We start from the raw sequence: 16,752 nt of genomic DNA, 5'->3' as shown, positions 1-16,752 counted from the left end.
ATATATTATGATATTTTAATAGTTAATTAAACAGTTAATGATAATTTTCTATTAAATGGGCTGTGAAGATTTGGAAGCAACAGGATAAAATATATAATTTGAGCATAAAATATCACCCCATAATAATGTTGAGCTCAAGACACAAGCTGATCATTGAATGTATTCAAGCTCTATCTATGAAAGATCAAACTCAAACTCTCCTGATCATGGAGTCTCTGCAAAGACTAAATCTGACATGAGTTTGATCCACATCTTCAACTCTATTGAACAATCAGTTTGACTGTGATTGTAATAGACAGTTTCCTGTGAGCGAGAAACTGAATCTTCCTCCAAGTGGCCTTTGTCCTGTTGAGCTGCATTCGAATGTCTTTATAAAAACACAACATAAGTATTTAGTGTGTCTCATTTAGACTGTAGTCAACATTTGTGTTTCTGTATACACAATAAAATTAAGATTAAAAGAGAGAAAGAGTTTACTGTACTTTGTTTTTCAAATCTATTTTAGCAGTCGGCATCATGTGCCATATATTATTACAAACAGGAGAACTTGAAGTTTCACTCTAATTAAAGTCCCAATTATACATTTGCTTTCTCTAAAAATGGATGAATTTGCCAGATTTAAAAAAACACACACACACAAGCAACAATTTGGTGTTTTTTCCCCTTTAGTTATACTTGGATGTTTTACACTTCCAAATGAAATTTTGTCTACATCTAACATTCCATAAGCAAGTTATAGACATTTTTTTTTTAACATTATTATTCTAGGCATTTTTCAGAGAAAAACAGGTCTATTTTATTTACTGACTAGATGTGTCCAAAGATGTTCAGGGAGTAAAGTTTTATAATATAATAAAGATTATTATATAATAACAGAACACTGAAGCAAAAGAGGCTTTTTTAAGAGATATATTTTCAATCTGAACATAAACAACAAACACAATCAGGGTTGCAAGTAGTGAAAAAAATTGTGCACTGTCTTGTGCAACAAAAATATAAACAGTGCAAATAATTTTCATAAATTACACAGAAAAAGAGAGAGAAATATACTGAGTGCAACTGAACAAATAGTGCAAATGATCTTCACAAACTATAAAATAAATATTTACAAAATATAACCACCAAATGTACTCTGTAGGCTGTACTCCTCCTCACTGCAGCAGGCATCTGCATTGGAGCGATCGTACTGGGACATTACATAGCAACTTGATTCCAATGCTTTACCCGATATGTACCGCTGTTTCATTCTTGTTTTTGGTTTCTGTTATTTTGTGTTTTTCATGCATGCACATACCTACATTCACTTTGCATTTGTTCAGATTTCCAAAGAAGACCAAAACCTACCTTTATTGGTTGAGTAGATGACAGTATGTTCCATTCTGGGCATCTAAGCATCAACAATCATTTTCTGTTTGGCTCAGAGAACAAACTGACAAATCATTGCTGATCAAAATATGATGAAGGAACCACATTAACTATGGAGCCACTGAATGTCCAACTGAGACAGTTACAAATGACATATTTGAGACAAATACCTTATAAAATCTCCTAATTATGAGAATCTTTAAAGCATTCAGATTGGATTAGCAGTTCAAAAGTTATTAACATTTGTGACCCTTGACCACAAAACCAGTCATAAGGGTCAATTTTTTTAAGTTTAGTATATATTATTTAGTATAAATTTAATATATCTGAAAACTGAATAAATAAGCTTTTCATTAATGTATGGTTTGTTAGGATAGGACAATATTTGGCTGAGATACAACTATTTGAAAATCTGGAATCTGAGGGTGCAAAAAAATCTAAATATTGAGAAAATTCTTGCCAATGCATATTACTAATCAAAAATTAGGTTTTGATATATTTATGGTAGGAAATCTTTACTTAATATCCTAATGACTTTTGGCATAAAAGAAAAATCGATAATTTTGACCCATACAATGTATTGTTGGCTATTGCTACAAATATACCCCAGCGACTTAAGACTGGTTTTGTGCTCCAGGGTCACATTTAAGAGCAATAGTTATTTTTAGCTCTGGGTGTCTGTCTCTGTCTTTCAGGGTTAATCTCACACAGAGACACTGAAGTATCATAAAAAACTGTAAATCCAGCATAGAGGGGTTCAGTGAATGTGCTGTTGAATGTGTGTAAGTGTGTGAGTGTGTGTGTGTCAGAGATGCTGTAGAAGGACAGAGTGCCAGCCGACCAGTCCAGATACACTCCTACTCTGTTATAGAGACATGAAGGGGCAGATATTTCTGTAATCTTATTACTGTGACTGACAGTGAATCTGTCAATAAACCAGTTTAGACTCCAAGACTTTTCATTGAATCCAAACCAACAGTCATCACTGCATCCTTTCCTGCTGATTCCTTTATATGTCACTGATACATAAACTGCCCTCCCACACCATTCAGCCTCCCAGTAACAGCGTCCAGACAGACTCTCTTCACACAGAACCTGATAACACTTATCAAATCTCTCTGGACGATCAGGATATGGCTGCTTCTCTTTCACAAATTCCACTGTTCTGTTCATCTCAGACAGGGCGAGTTGAGTGTGTGCTGTGTTTAAATCCAGTGTGAGATCACATGCATCTGAACACAAGAGAGACTTTAACATTTCTAACACAAAAACAATGATTAAGCTGTCTGTCTGTCTGTGTGTGTGTGTGTGTGTGTGTGTGTGAGAGAGAGAGAGAGAGAGAGGAACCTACATTTCTTTAGTCCTGTTGTAATCCTGATCTCTCCTCGATGACCCACACTATTAAAACAAAAGATTTTACTCAATTTAAAAAAGGAAGAAAACAAATTGAGCCAAATGACCTTTTGTAATTGCCAAATTAAATACTCTATGGTTGTTCAGAAATGCTGAACATGCTCTTTTCTGATGATCTATTTCTGCGGTTCCCAATCCGAGTCCTGCCGCTCTGCATATTTTGCATGTCTCTCTTAGTTAACACACCTGATTCAGATAACCAGCTCGTTAGAAGTGACAGTGAGCTACGTGCATGAACTGTGTTCCGATTGATATGATCCCTACAGTGTTCATTGCTCCCTACTCCCTGAGCAGGGGAAATCCGTTTAAGTTTACTTCACTTTGGAACATTCATTCATGGATTTGCACTGCGCCGCTGCCTGCACACACAGACGAAACTTACTAGAGAAGTGTGAAGCGTGACATCATTTACCTCTGTAAATAAATAAAATTTAAATACACGTTTCGCACACTTCAATGCCCTTTAAATGGAACATATACAGTCGTTTCGAACTGGAATCATGGCAGAATATCCGATGTTGTCCACTTCGCAGGGCACTTACGGTCGAATAGAACAAATGTCGTACATCATAAGAGATGTATACGGAATATGGGGGGGGTAGTGGCGGTTTGGGAAACGCTGATCTATTTCATTGGTTTACGATTGACGGAGATGCATCAAACTCTGTAAATTGACTTTAATGTTACTTTGTCACTGTCAGAAGATCAGCTAGTGTGTTTGCAGTAGTTCATGCTGTAACACTAGTGCACTTCATTCTTTTTATACATGGAGGTGAATAAATGAATTGAACTATATATCCAAACTCAGGCCAGTGTCTCTTCTGATTAAGATCCTTTGAGATCCTCTGTCTGTCCTCCAGCATTTGATGTAGTGACTCACAGCCTCTAATACTGGATAAGATCCTTAAGCTTTGAGCTATAGAATCACTTCTACGTTTACTGATCATGCACCTATATCCTTTCATTTAATGTTTTAATTAACTAAAATTCATCATTTAACTGCAGAAATTTCTTGCTGTTCTGTTACGCTGAGCTGATCTGCTTTATTCAGTATCATGAGATCAAACATAATTTCTTCTCACAGACTGTGATCTCTTGAGTTTGTATCTTGGATCTGTTTTTGCCTAATGTCTCTGACAGCAATGACAATTTACTTTCTAGAGCAGCAACAAGCTTTGAATTGATGTTTTGGGATCAGAGACTTGAATGTGTTTCCGAGATGCTGCTGTTATGAGTCACAAGCAGCTGTTGAACTGAATCAAGATCAACTTCACTCACAGAGATCAACAACATGTTCTTATTTTCCAGTGCAGTATGTATGTGTATATATGTGCTGTATGCAGGGATCTATGTACATAGGAGTTTTCATTGACTTCATGACACACACATGTACAACCACAAATGACAGGATGATTGTTAGTGTTGAACATACTTGAGTTTGTCCAGTCTGTAGTTTGGATCAGAGAGCAGCTTGACTAATGATTGTCCTGGGTGATTGTAGCTCAGATCCAGCTCTCTCAGGTGTGAGGGGTTTGAACTCAGAGCTGAAGCCAGAAAACAGCAGCCTTCCTCTGTCACCATACAACCAGATAACCTACAAACACACACAAACACACACACACTCAACATCACGTCTCTTTTAGTGCATTGGAAAGAAAATAATAATAATTTGGATTAATTTGGATTATGGATATAATGAAAAAACAAATTTATCTAAACAAATAAACCACATTTTATTTATGATAAAACAAAGAAAAATGTTGTGAAGCCTACGTATGTGCAATACTTCAGAGTCTGAACATCTTTTTATTAAAGAAATGCTAGAATAGAATACAAAAAGCATATAACATTAAAAAGCAATAGAATAACATAGTTAACATAGTTAAAACAGAATAACAAGTTAATTATATTAATTACAAGACTGTACAAATCAGTGGCGGCTCGTCGGGGGAGGCAGGGGAGGCACAGCTTCCCCATAATTTTGAGGTGAAAATGGGAGGAGGATGATTTAATGTTAATAAAATTCACAATTCATTTCAGTTCATGTACACAGACTTTTAAGAAGGGATGGATGTTTGCTTCAAGTGATAGGCCAGGTAAGTGAAATTATATTATCTTGCTGTATGTATGTCATTTTCTTTCCCTTTCCTGACTAAAGCAACCAAAAAGCCATTTTAAAGTGGTTAAGCAAATTATAATAATAATAATCGGCAGGGATCCAAGACCAATGCAATTAGTGTGCCTCCTCTATTTTAAAACCCACGAGCCGCCACTGGTACAAATTAAACAATAATAATGTTAACATTGCTTTCATGCACTTTCTGATACAATTATCAAGTGTTAAATCAACTGAAGTCATTCAAATAAAGGAATATTTCCAGGCGATTATTCAAAAATAACTAGCTTAATCATCTTAAACGAGCCATATCTCTGGGTTTGAGCACAATGATCAGATAGCATTAGCAGGTCCTCGTTTATCTCATGACTGTGGCAACACCAGCAATGCTGACATTCACCTCACTCACATAATCTCCCGCCTCTGTTCGTGATTTGCACTGTGCCAAAACATTCCACGGAGTGGCAAAACAAGATGGTAGAGAGCAGGGGTCTCCAGCCCTGCTCTTGGAGAGTTACCATTCTACAGACTTTAGTCCCAACCCTGCTCCAACACACCTTTCTGTAATTATCAAGTAACCCTGAACACTTTGATTAGCTGGCACCCTCAGCACCCCTACTTCCTGCAATAAATACAGTGACTTGCATTGAACTGCAAGCGCTCACACCACAAATAAAGTAGAAAATCACATCTGGAAATATTATTTGCAGCAGCTCGTTAATACCCGGCCACTTGTTTGTACGGATTAAAGGGTTAGTTCACCCAAAAATGAAAATTCTGTCATCACTTACTATCATTATTACTCACCCTTGACACATGCGTGTGCATTCCTCTGCTTGTAAAAATGGCGCAGTTTGTTTAGAAGCAGAGGAATGCACACTAGTGCATCGTGGTACTCTCGTGATGAACATGCGTCGAGGACTGACACAGAAGACAAGAAATCCTTGAATAAAGTCATTATTTTTGTTTTCTTTGCACACAAAAAGTATGCTTGTACTAATGTCCTTACTACCTTTCTGGGCCTTGAAAATTTCAGTTGCATTGCTGTCTATGCAGGGTTGGAAAGCTCTTGCATTTAACCAAAAGTATCTTAATTTGTGTTCTGAAGATGAACAAAGGTCTTACGGACTTGGAATGGCATGAGGATGAGTAATTAATTACATAATTTTAATTTTTGGGTGAACTATCCCTTTAAGCCCATTCATTTATTTGATCACACTCCTCTTGTTCGGCATCTCTAATAGTAAGGAATCTTCAACTTGGTTCATTCAAGTCAAGTTATTTATTCTTATAGCATCCACAATACACATAATTTCAAAGCAGCTTTATAGTACCTTATTCTGTTACCTCTATAATGGCTTAATGCTTTAACATTGAGCAGTTTTAAGACCGGGCAATATGATGATATATAATGATGATAAACAATCCATGCATGTTTGAGATCTAGCTATATTGTATTTATTCTTCCCTTATGAAAATTAACCATGGTTTTACTAAGAACATGGTTACTATAGTTAAACTATGGTAACCACAAATTAACCATGGCTTTGCTACACTAACCATAGTTTAACCATGGTATTTCTAGTAAAACTGTGGTTATACAAATGGTAATCAATACGCCAAAATATAAAACCATACTAATTTTCGTAAGGGTTTCAGCAGTTATATCAGTACCACTTTAGTGAAGGAGACTGAATACTATTTAATGAATTTTTTTCACGGATGTTTATTGTCAAGTTATTTTAATTTTCTTGTCAAAACTGGCGACAGTCCATTGACAATAATGCTTATACGCTATTAATCGAAGCCGGATGTGGTGACAAGCGTTATGTGGTAAAGGTCTATGAACAGAAATACACTGCCCGTTTAATTTTTGACTGATGTGATTCCTGTAACTCCATTAAACCAAATGAATAATGGATTTAATGTACAACTTATCCACAGATCACTGATTTGTTGTTGAAGCGGAATTAATATCAATAACAATTTATGTTCACTCCTCACAACTTAAACAATTTATTTAGTGAATAAACCATTTATAATAATAAATCAAATAAATAATTCAATAAAAAAAAATGTAAAAAAAATTACCTCAGTATGTTGAGTTGACAGTGTGAACTCTTCAGTCCATCAGACAGAAGCTTCACTCCTGAATCCTGCAGGTCATTGTTACTCAGGTCCAGCTCTCTCAGTGAGTTTGATGATTGTAGAGATGAAGACAAACTTTCACAGCACTGATCAGTGAGATTGCAACCCGTCACTCTAAACAGAACCAGGTAAAATATTGTCATGTATCTTTCCAAAACATGCAATTCCTGACTATTTTTCCACTGTGACTCTAGTTAGTGAAAGCAGCTGGCAAGTACTGTTTAACACATTGCATTATCAGACACTGACAGGTCAAATTTACTGTGTCTGGACTAAGTTACATTTACATTTAGCAGACGCTTTTATCTAAAGCGACTTACAAATGAGGACAATAAAAGCAGTCAAAACTAACAAAAGAGCAACAATATATAAGTGCAAATAACAAGTCTCGGTTAGCCTAACGCAGTACACGTTAGAGCCCTGCACGGGCCTCAAATATAGGCCCTAGCCCGGCCCTGGCCCGAGACGCTCAGGCCCTGGCTCGGCCCGGGTCCAACAGCTCATATCATTCGGAACTGTAAAGGGTCTACTTTTATTTGTGTGCACTCACAATATCAACAAAACGTTGTACTTTTATAAAATAAAGGATACATACAGGATGCGCTTTCTGCAATTTCGGCCAGGAGCGCTTCACAATGATGAACCGAAACTCAGCGAATACTTGCCTCACAGACTTGCTAAATATATCTATAGAACATTTTAAATTACTACTTTAAAACTAAATAATTCAACTCAAAAACAAAAACTCTTTTTACGAATTTTATCAAATCCATAAAAATGCATTTCTCTCTAAAGGCGCCTCCAATGAGGAGATGGCGAGTCAGGATCGTCGTCTTCATCTTTGCGACACGGACTCAGAAAACACTAATTTATGAATAAATAATTAAAATATCTCCTTACTATTTCCCCCCAACACATTCATGGTAATTACTTTTGCTGGGGCTTTGCGGCACGCTTTAGCCTATTGCGTGCGTTTTTTGCTGTCATGTGCAAGGATATGTTTGCAGATTCTACACTGCACACGACCAATTGACTCACTGTTTGCTGTGGTAATCAAATCAAAACTCTTCCAAAATGCAGCTTTTCCCGAAGCATTGGGAGCTTTTAGGGGAACTTTTGGAAACGAAGCATGGGGGACCCGACGGGCTTGCAGACCTCTAGTACATGTAGCAAGGTGTATATATATATATATTATACACACACACACACACACACAAAGAAAAACAAGTAGATAGAACAGAAAAAATAGAAAGCTAGTGTTTTTTTATTTTTTATCTAATGGTGTATAAAGCAAATCTGCAGGACCGGGCAGTTTTAGCAATGTGGTCTGAGAAATTCAGCTTATCATCAATCATAACTCCAAGGTTTCTAGCTGTTTTTGAAGGAGTTATGGTTGATGAGCCTAACTGGATGGTGAAATTTTGATAAAGTGATGGGTTCTATCATCACAAGCAGTTCTATCATCAAAAACAATGTACTGTCAAGAGCATGCCAAACCAACAGGTGGCGATATAATCTCAACCGTAACGCCATGTTGGCCAATTAAGTTACATTTAACTTGAAAATCACAAACCTCAGTATGTTGAGTTGACAGTGTGAACTCTTCAGTACATCAGACAGAAGCTTCACTCCTGAATCCTGCAGGTTATTGTGACTCAGGTCCAGCTCTCTCAGTGAGTTTGATGATTGTAGAGATGAAGACAAACTTTCACAGCACTGATCAGTGAGATTACAGCCAGCAATTCTATAACACATGATTAAATGTGTTTTAAGATCACATGACAAATATTTTTCATCAGGATGTGAACAATGAATATTGACTGACCACTTAAACACTAAACAACACTAAGGCCATGTCCACACGTACACGGGTATTTTTATAAACAGTTTTTTCTTCTTCCGTTTTAAAAAAAATCTCTGTCCACATGAAAATGCAAACGCATGCTATGAACCACTGTCAATAGCATGCCAAACCAACAGGTGGTGATATAATCTCAATCGTAAAGCCATGTTGGTCAATCAGAAGCCATTGGATGTTGTGTGGCACGTGGACGCACCTTCCGGGAGGGGGGAGTAATGTCAGTCCTGTGTTCCTGTGTCTTGTGTTTTTCTCCCCATGTTCTCCCCATTATCTAGTTTCTCCCTCGTGTCAATTATGTTCATTTGTTTCAGCTGGTTCCCGTTAATTTCCTTGATTTAGTCCCATTACTTAAGCCCTGTGTCTTTCCATGTCTAGTGTCCGGTATTGTACGTCTAACCCCAATGCTACATGTGTGTTCCTGCCCGTTCCATGTGTGTCTTTATTTGGATTTAATAAAGACTGTGATGAACTCTGAATCTCCTTAGTCTCTGCGCTGCTTCGTCTCCTCCACAGTAGCAGTATCGTGACACTGGTATTCCAACACATTATATTCAATTAATAAGAAATTATCCTAATGAAATAAGTAAACATTACCTATCAAGCCATTATTTTTATATTTGAAGTCTTCCAGTACATTCTTACAAAGCAAACAAACTAAGAATGCAAATGGTTATTTAAGTTTTGAGCTTATTGAAAGTGTGAGCAAGTTATGTTGATCTCCATTAGGAGCAAATGTCAGATCAGTGCAACAGACAGAAGAGACACCTCATATGTCAAAGTGCTCATTCTGAAATTTCTGAAATATATATTTATGCTTTGTAAGGTATGCACACATAACTTAATTAGCTTTGTTCAGCTATTCACTGTGACTATGTAATTAAGTTGCTTTATACTATATTGTTTTATTTGGGAACTTATTTGGGAATAGCAATATGACTGCCTGTACACCTCCGGTGGCTTTACTGTCTGCTGGCTATTTTGAATTCTATAATAAAAATCCAGTCATCTGTAGATCAATGGAATTAACCCTTCAATTAAACCAAAATTAAATATACAGCATGTAACAAAACAACAGCACACATACGAACACAATTCACTTTAGACATGGTGTAATTATTAAGCTGGCAACAACAGTTTGTGCTGCTGTGGTTTGTGTGAGTGTGTGTGCATACATGCACATACTCATTCGCATTCACAAACATTTGACACAGCGCTTATCTGTGATGCTTCCACTTTACAATGTATTACATATAATAATATTAATCAAGTGGAAAGGCAAAGCTTCATAGAGATAGGGTAGTCATGTACCATAATGTTGGAAATGTTCATATAATCACAATCATCCACTGTAAGTAACAATATTCCATTTTCATAAATAACAAAATCATTTATTACTCCTTGACACATAAACAGAATAAAGTAGCATATCATACACTTACAGCAGATTTTTATGATTAAAACAAGCCCCAAAACAACACCACATGGTGCAAATAATCATAACATGCATTGTAAAACCTGATAAGTTAAGAATACTCAAAACATCTGAGGAAGCGTATTGCCTCAAAACATTTGAGTAAATGAACTAAAATCTAAACTAATCTGAACTAAAAATGAATTAAAATTTTTATGACAAGTGGGGCGCCATGGGAGCCAAACCAAGCCTAGCTTCCATGATCCCACCCCAATCATCACGACGAAAATTATATACAACTTGCTTCCATAAGCATGACATTCATTCAGACCTTTATAGTTAAGTGCTAGTTAGCAACAGCACACTAGCACATGCTAATGTAGTTATCAAAAAGATTCTCATTTTGCACTTGCATGTAAATAGTCAAACAACCTGCAGTATTATAGAGTCTTTAAGTTTTGCTGTCCATCTTCAATCTAACCACAGGCTCTACTCTTCACCACAACGGTAACACTACAAAACCAGCATAACAGAAACCTATGTAAATCCTAACATAACACAACATTTAAGTACTAACTTATGTCTCCCTATGTTAATCTTGTGCAAAAACACACAAAATAACACTTCAACATTTATTTTCCTTGTTGTCGAATGCAAAGGATGCTGGGAACTAGAAAAATCAATCATTTTAAGTTCAGCTTACTACAACGATATTTTGAGTTTACAGAACGTCTTTCATTTAAGTACAATGAACTTTCATTATTATTTGAGTGAAATTAACTCATTTAATTTAATTAATTTTACTGTTCGGTTTTACAGTGTGTTAAAACTGTTATATTAGGGCTGCCCTCGACCAAAGATTTTTCTGGTCGATTAGTAGTCGTTCATTTTAAGCATTAATCGACTAATCGCACGTTTATTAATAAACCATTTAAATCACAATAATGAGCCTTTAATTGCCTACATAGCCTAGTAAGCGCTCAAGCGCACGCATAAAACTTGCCACAGCACACCGGCAGAAGTAATGATTATGAATGTGTCAGGGAAAAACAGCAAGGAGACTGCATTAACATTTTAACAATTTATTGATAAACTAGCGCTTTCTTTGTCATGAAGTCGGCGACACTGACTCGTCTTCTCCTCAGTAGTGGATGTGCCTGTATGCAAGTTTCATAAGGATTACATAATCTGAGAAAAAATGTGTTTCTATTTGAATTGGTTCATTTTAAAGTAGACATTTCACTCTCTCTCTCTATATTTTTCATATCGGTAAGGCAAGTATACACGGAGTTTCGAAGTGAAGCTCAAGTTCACAGAGACCGAGACGGCAGAAAGCGCATCCTGTTTGCTTTCATTATTTTACAAAAGCGCAACATTTCGTTGTTACTGTGAGTGCACACAAATAGATGTAGAGTCTTTACAGATTCTAAAAATGTATTACTTTTATCTGTATGACCAAAAATTAGGAAGTACTGTATTTTAAGAGCAAGTGACCGCACCGGCGCCTCCATCTGTCATGCAGTAATCATGCTGCTATTCAGCTTCCACACAGACACTGCAATAGCGCACATTTTTCTAGGTTAACATTAGATTTAGCGGCCGTGTATAGCTGCTACAACTTACATGTTTCAAATGATAAGCAATATTTGAGGTCGATGAATGATAGGTGAGCGTTTGTATGTCCTGCCCGATGTAGCTGTATTAACACATAGACCAGCCATTAATGATCTGTCCGTCACGGACTGCTCGACTTCGCCACTTCGTGTGGATTTTTTTTTTCAGCGACTTAAGCGACTAATAAAATTTTGGTCGACCAAGCCTCTTCTCGTTGACTAGTCGACTATTCGGGGGCAGCCCTAATATACAGTGTATATATATATATATATATATATATATATATATATAATACATATTTTACATATAATACAAATGTGATGGATAATGTTCATACAGGGACCTGGCAAAATGAGTCAAAATGAGCACATTTTCAAAAATGAAAAAAAGATTTCTCCAATCATTCTCCATTAAAAGACCTTCAAAATGATGCATGATTTGTTGGAATCGGATGAAAAATGACTGAGCTACACCCGCTTAAAGTTGATAGAATCAGCACAGAAAAATCAAGTAAAGTTTTCTAAGGTTCCAAAGCAAAATCACCTAGCAACTTTGCATCTTTTCCTCCAGTTCTTTTGTTAATAATAATTACTATATTAATAATCACAATATAGTTATTTTTTATTTTATCTTCGTTATTATAAATAAGAACAGATGCAAAAAAAGTAGAACAAATATAAAAATAAATAATGCATTACCCTTTTCATATTACATTTAAACAAGCATTCAAGTAAAGCCGGGCACAGACTGTGCGATTTTCAATAGTCCATTGCGATTGTTACTTGTCAGACTGTACGAACATGATGATCATGTCATACTGCGGGATCTCAGTTTTCATTAATGTCAGACTGTACGACAATCAAGACGCATTAAAAACGGATGCACGCAAGAAAACTTGTCCAGTTTTACATTATCAATCCATACACGTTCAGTGACTGCGAGCTGCATTGCACGCAGGGCTGAAATGTTGGCTATCATTAAAAGTATATGAATGGCGGCAATACCGGCATGTTTAAGAAGAATAGTGTACACAGCACTACACACACACACGAAAACAGCAGCACAATCATAGCAAAGGCTGCATTATCATAGCAAAGGTAACATATAATATGAATTTTGTGAGCGGAGGACAGGAGCGCCGGAGTTTATGGCGGATAGAAGAAATATCTAGTATTAATTCTGATCATGACTTGTCTTGAAAAACTAAGACAGTTTGATGTTCGTCGTAGGAGAAGTCACACTGCAGGACTATGCGCCAAATCTTATGACACTGACAGAAGTTCGTCGGAGGTCAAATTTGATCGCAACGGTCATTAATCGGCTGTCAGTGAACATGTCAAACAAGCGATCAAAGACTACAGATTTTAGCCTAGGATTATAGAATTAGTCTCAGTCGACCAAATCGTAGCCAAAATCGCACAGTGTGAGCTGGGCCTAAGAAAGAAAAATCACATGTAAAAATCCCTTTAGTGTATTCATTACAAATAAATTGATTATTAAAACTACAAAAGCAGTTCAATCAAGAGCAGCGAGTGATTTTCTTTTATTGTTAGATTAATATTAATGAGACGGCCTATATATTAAGACCTCCTGTAATGCACACATCTAATATAATGTTACACATCATTTCCCCAACAGTTCCCCAAACATTCACTTAAGACAGATTATGTTTGCGTGAATACTTGGATACTTTATTTGTGTATATGTGTATATTTATCGGGATCGCGCACTGCCGGAAGCGCCATTATGCAGGAGCTTCAGATGGCAGTTAGCGTTAGAAGTGAGTGGAGAAAAGGTACTCCTCTTAGAAAACGTACAAATAAAGATAGTTTTAAATGTTTAATTGCTATTTGGAACATAGGGATCGCTAGACAAGGGCTTAATTAACTCATTTTTGTGAAAACCTCAAATTCGACCAAAATCAAAATTTTTCACTTTTTTTTTTTTTTTTTTTGCCTGTAGCTCAAAATTAGCCTGTGTGCATTCTGACTCCTTTTGCCAGCATGGGTCACATTTGTACTAACTTCCTCTGATTTCATTTTCAAAACAATCCATAACTGAGACAGCATGATAGCACCATTTGCAGGCCTCTTGAATGAATCATGAGAGAGCGATCATACAAGAGACATATAAAAGTATTGTCAGCTTGAGTTACCTTGATGAGGAATCTGATATCAGTTTCTGCTCATTATCAGGATTCTATTCCAGAGAGCAGTGTATTAAAGCAGGATTATCCACTATTTTAAGTGAACTCATTTGTCAAATATTTTTTTCCTTATAATTACTTATAATAACAGGCTGGAACAAATACAAAGAGGGCATCTTTAATTTCATAACCAAGTGAACCTTAATCTGTTTTTCTTACCTTAGTATGTTGAGTTGACAGTGTGAACTCTTCAGTGCATCAAACAGGAGCTTCACTCCTGAATCCTGCAGTTTATTGTTGCTCATGTCCAGCTCTCTCATTGAGTTTGATGATTGTAGACATGAAGACAAACTTTCACAGAACCGACCAGTGAGATTACAGCAAGAAAGTCTATAACACAAGATAAAATATGGTTCAGTATAGAGGAGATGATGATTACCATGGACAGACAAAAAACTTTTTTGTTTTGCTCAAAACAGTTTTGCTTTGAAGATTAGATAAAGTCTAATAGTTTTGGAACAACATGAGGGTGAATAAATGACAGGATTTTAACTTTTGAGTGAACTTGGGGTTGCACAGATTAGTCGTCTTTAATGCTCTGCCATGACGCTTTAAGCTTGACGTCGACTAGTCGCTGATCCTTTAATTTATACTGGTAATTTAAGTAGCAGTAAAATTATATAGTTATATAATAAAACATATTATAATGCTATTCGTTATAAACAACATGATAAAAGTCAAGAAAAAAATGAATAAAGCAAAAGTGAAACTGATATGTCTCGTTCAGCACAAATACAAATGTTTACATATTTGAAATGTAACATTTGGCGGCTAAACTATTAGGCTATTTATTACGTAAACAAGGTTTTGCACTTTACTTGTGTTCCAGTATATCAACAAAAAACATCTTTAACTGTAACTGTAAAGGGTCTATTTTTATTTATGTATACTCACAACAACAACAAAACACTGCATTTGTAAAATAAAGAAAACGAACAGGACTTGCTTTCTGCTGTTTCAGTTTCCTCTAACATGTGGCGCTGTCACAAAAATGAAAAGAAAGCCAGCGTATTGTCGCAGTTTTTTTCCCATTGGTTTTGTTAATGTGTTGTTTATTGAAACAAATTTTGTGTAGGCCTATATTTCTTTTATGTCACTTTATACTGTTTTCTTTCGTTCACATAAGCACTGCAGTGCGTGATTCACAATATGTGAATCATCTGTTGTTTATGCTGCATGTAAAGCTAAACCCCTGAAAATAAACTTGTGGTATTTTTAATGAGTCATCGACATGTATCTATTCTAATTTTATTCTAATCTAATCTAATTCTAATCTAGATCTCGCACGAGTGTCATTATGTTATGCTGATTGCAGACATATGCATCAAACATATTTCCTTTGAACTAAAATGGGAGTTAGTGTTATTGTTGCATTGTTACCGTTTAGTTGCAACACCTTATGAGCTGTCTGTCAGCATCTGTATATATATTTGCAAATTGCAAAACATTCCCATCTCCTGTGTTTCTTGTGACGTCATCAGTGACTAGTCAACCTCGACTTAACTTCAACCACATAACAGTTGACTGGATTCATTCAGCCCCTAGATTGAACTAACAATTTAGCAGTCTGTGTGGAACAGTAGCAAAAACTATCTTTTTTCATTTTAAGAATTAAAGAGAAGTAGGAAAATTGTCATGAAAGGTTACATTATGTTTTTGTACAAAAAATGTTGTCTAACAACTATAAATTATTAGAAACGTTTAAACTGCCACATTGGGCTGGCCGATACGGTATTTAAAAAAAGTGATTATGACAAGCAGTCCATTGCAAAGGCAGGGATTAAAACAAATAGTTTTTCATTTCAGTTCTTTCTCAGCAAAGCAGTATTTTGTTTCCAGTTCCAGAGTTCCAAAGACCCCGATCCATAAGGTTACTGGTTAGAATAAAATACAAGAATGGTTAATAATGTTCTTTTTATAATATATTGTGCTAATAACCCTCTATGGTATGCATTATGTTCTAACTATGAAATATTTTTTTCAAATAAGTTTTTATTACATGAAATAGCTTCAATCATACAAATCAAAACAGGTTTAAAAAAAAAAGGGGTGTACTTAGGAAAATGTTGCCATATGGCTGTTCCACAATGGAAAATGGTCAAAAAAAATTGTTTTTCTATAAAATTATTATTTTCCATTTAAATGCAAATTTCTTCAGAAATTGATAGATTTATATACTCGGAACTCATGCAAACCAAAAATAAGTAGATCCCTACCATTTAACCACTGAAGGCTAACTCATCCTCACACTCTTATCACATGGAAGAGCTACCTCTGCACTATTCCTATTGGCCTTTCTGTAAACTATTGCTGTATTCATTTTTTGAAAAGAACAAATAATTTTGTTATTTATACATAAATACAACTATACTACAATAAACACTTCAAATAAATAAATAACTGCAATCATATTATTGATGCTACTATCTATAAAAAATCCCAATGGGGAAATACATTACGTCAATTCCACTGTGGTACAGCGTTGCCATATGGCAACATACCTATTTTTCCATAGTGATACAGCATTGCCATATGGCAACATTGATATTTTCTCAATTTACAGTAAAACTGTCAGGGTCTGGCGGCTGGTGTTCTCCCTCTCACCACCAGAGGTCGCC

The 16,752-nt window shown here is 35.9% G+C and overlaps 1 protein-coding gene across 1 annotated transcript in view; it reads right to left on the bottom strand.

Moving 5' to 3' along the window:
* Positions 1–2,016: 2,016 nt before the first annotated feature.
* Positions 2,017–16,752, bottom strand: part of LOC107733404 (NACHT, LRR and PYD domains-containing protein 3-like) — a gene marked incomplete at its 3' end in the record, with an annotated part of 37,740 nt that continues 23,004 nt past the window's right edge. The window contains 6 exon segments of the mRNA XM_016545007.1: positions 2,017–2,597; positions 2,717–2,763; positions 4,211–4,372; positions 6,986–7,156; positions 8,616–8,786; positions 14,294–14,464. Of these exon segments, the coding sequence (XP_016400493.1) occupies positions 2,017–2,597; positions 2,717–2,763; positions 4,211–4,372; positions 6,986–7,156; positions 8,616–8,786; positions 14,294–14,464 (1,303 nt within the window).

This window comes from Sinocyclocheilus rhinocerous, unplaced genomic scaffold (assembly GCF_001515625.1).
Source record: "Sinocyclocheilus rhinocerous isolate Xijiao unplaced genomic scaffold, SAMN03320098_v1.1 scaffold853, whole genome shotgun sequence".
Lineage (NCBI taxonomy): Eukaryota > Metazoa > Chordata > Actinopteri > Cypriniformes > Cyprinidae > Sinocyclocheilus > Sinocyclocheilus rhinocerous.
This window is presented reverse-complemented; position numbering and strand designations above follow the sequence as displayed.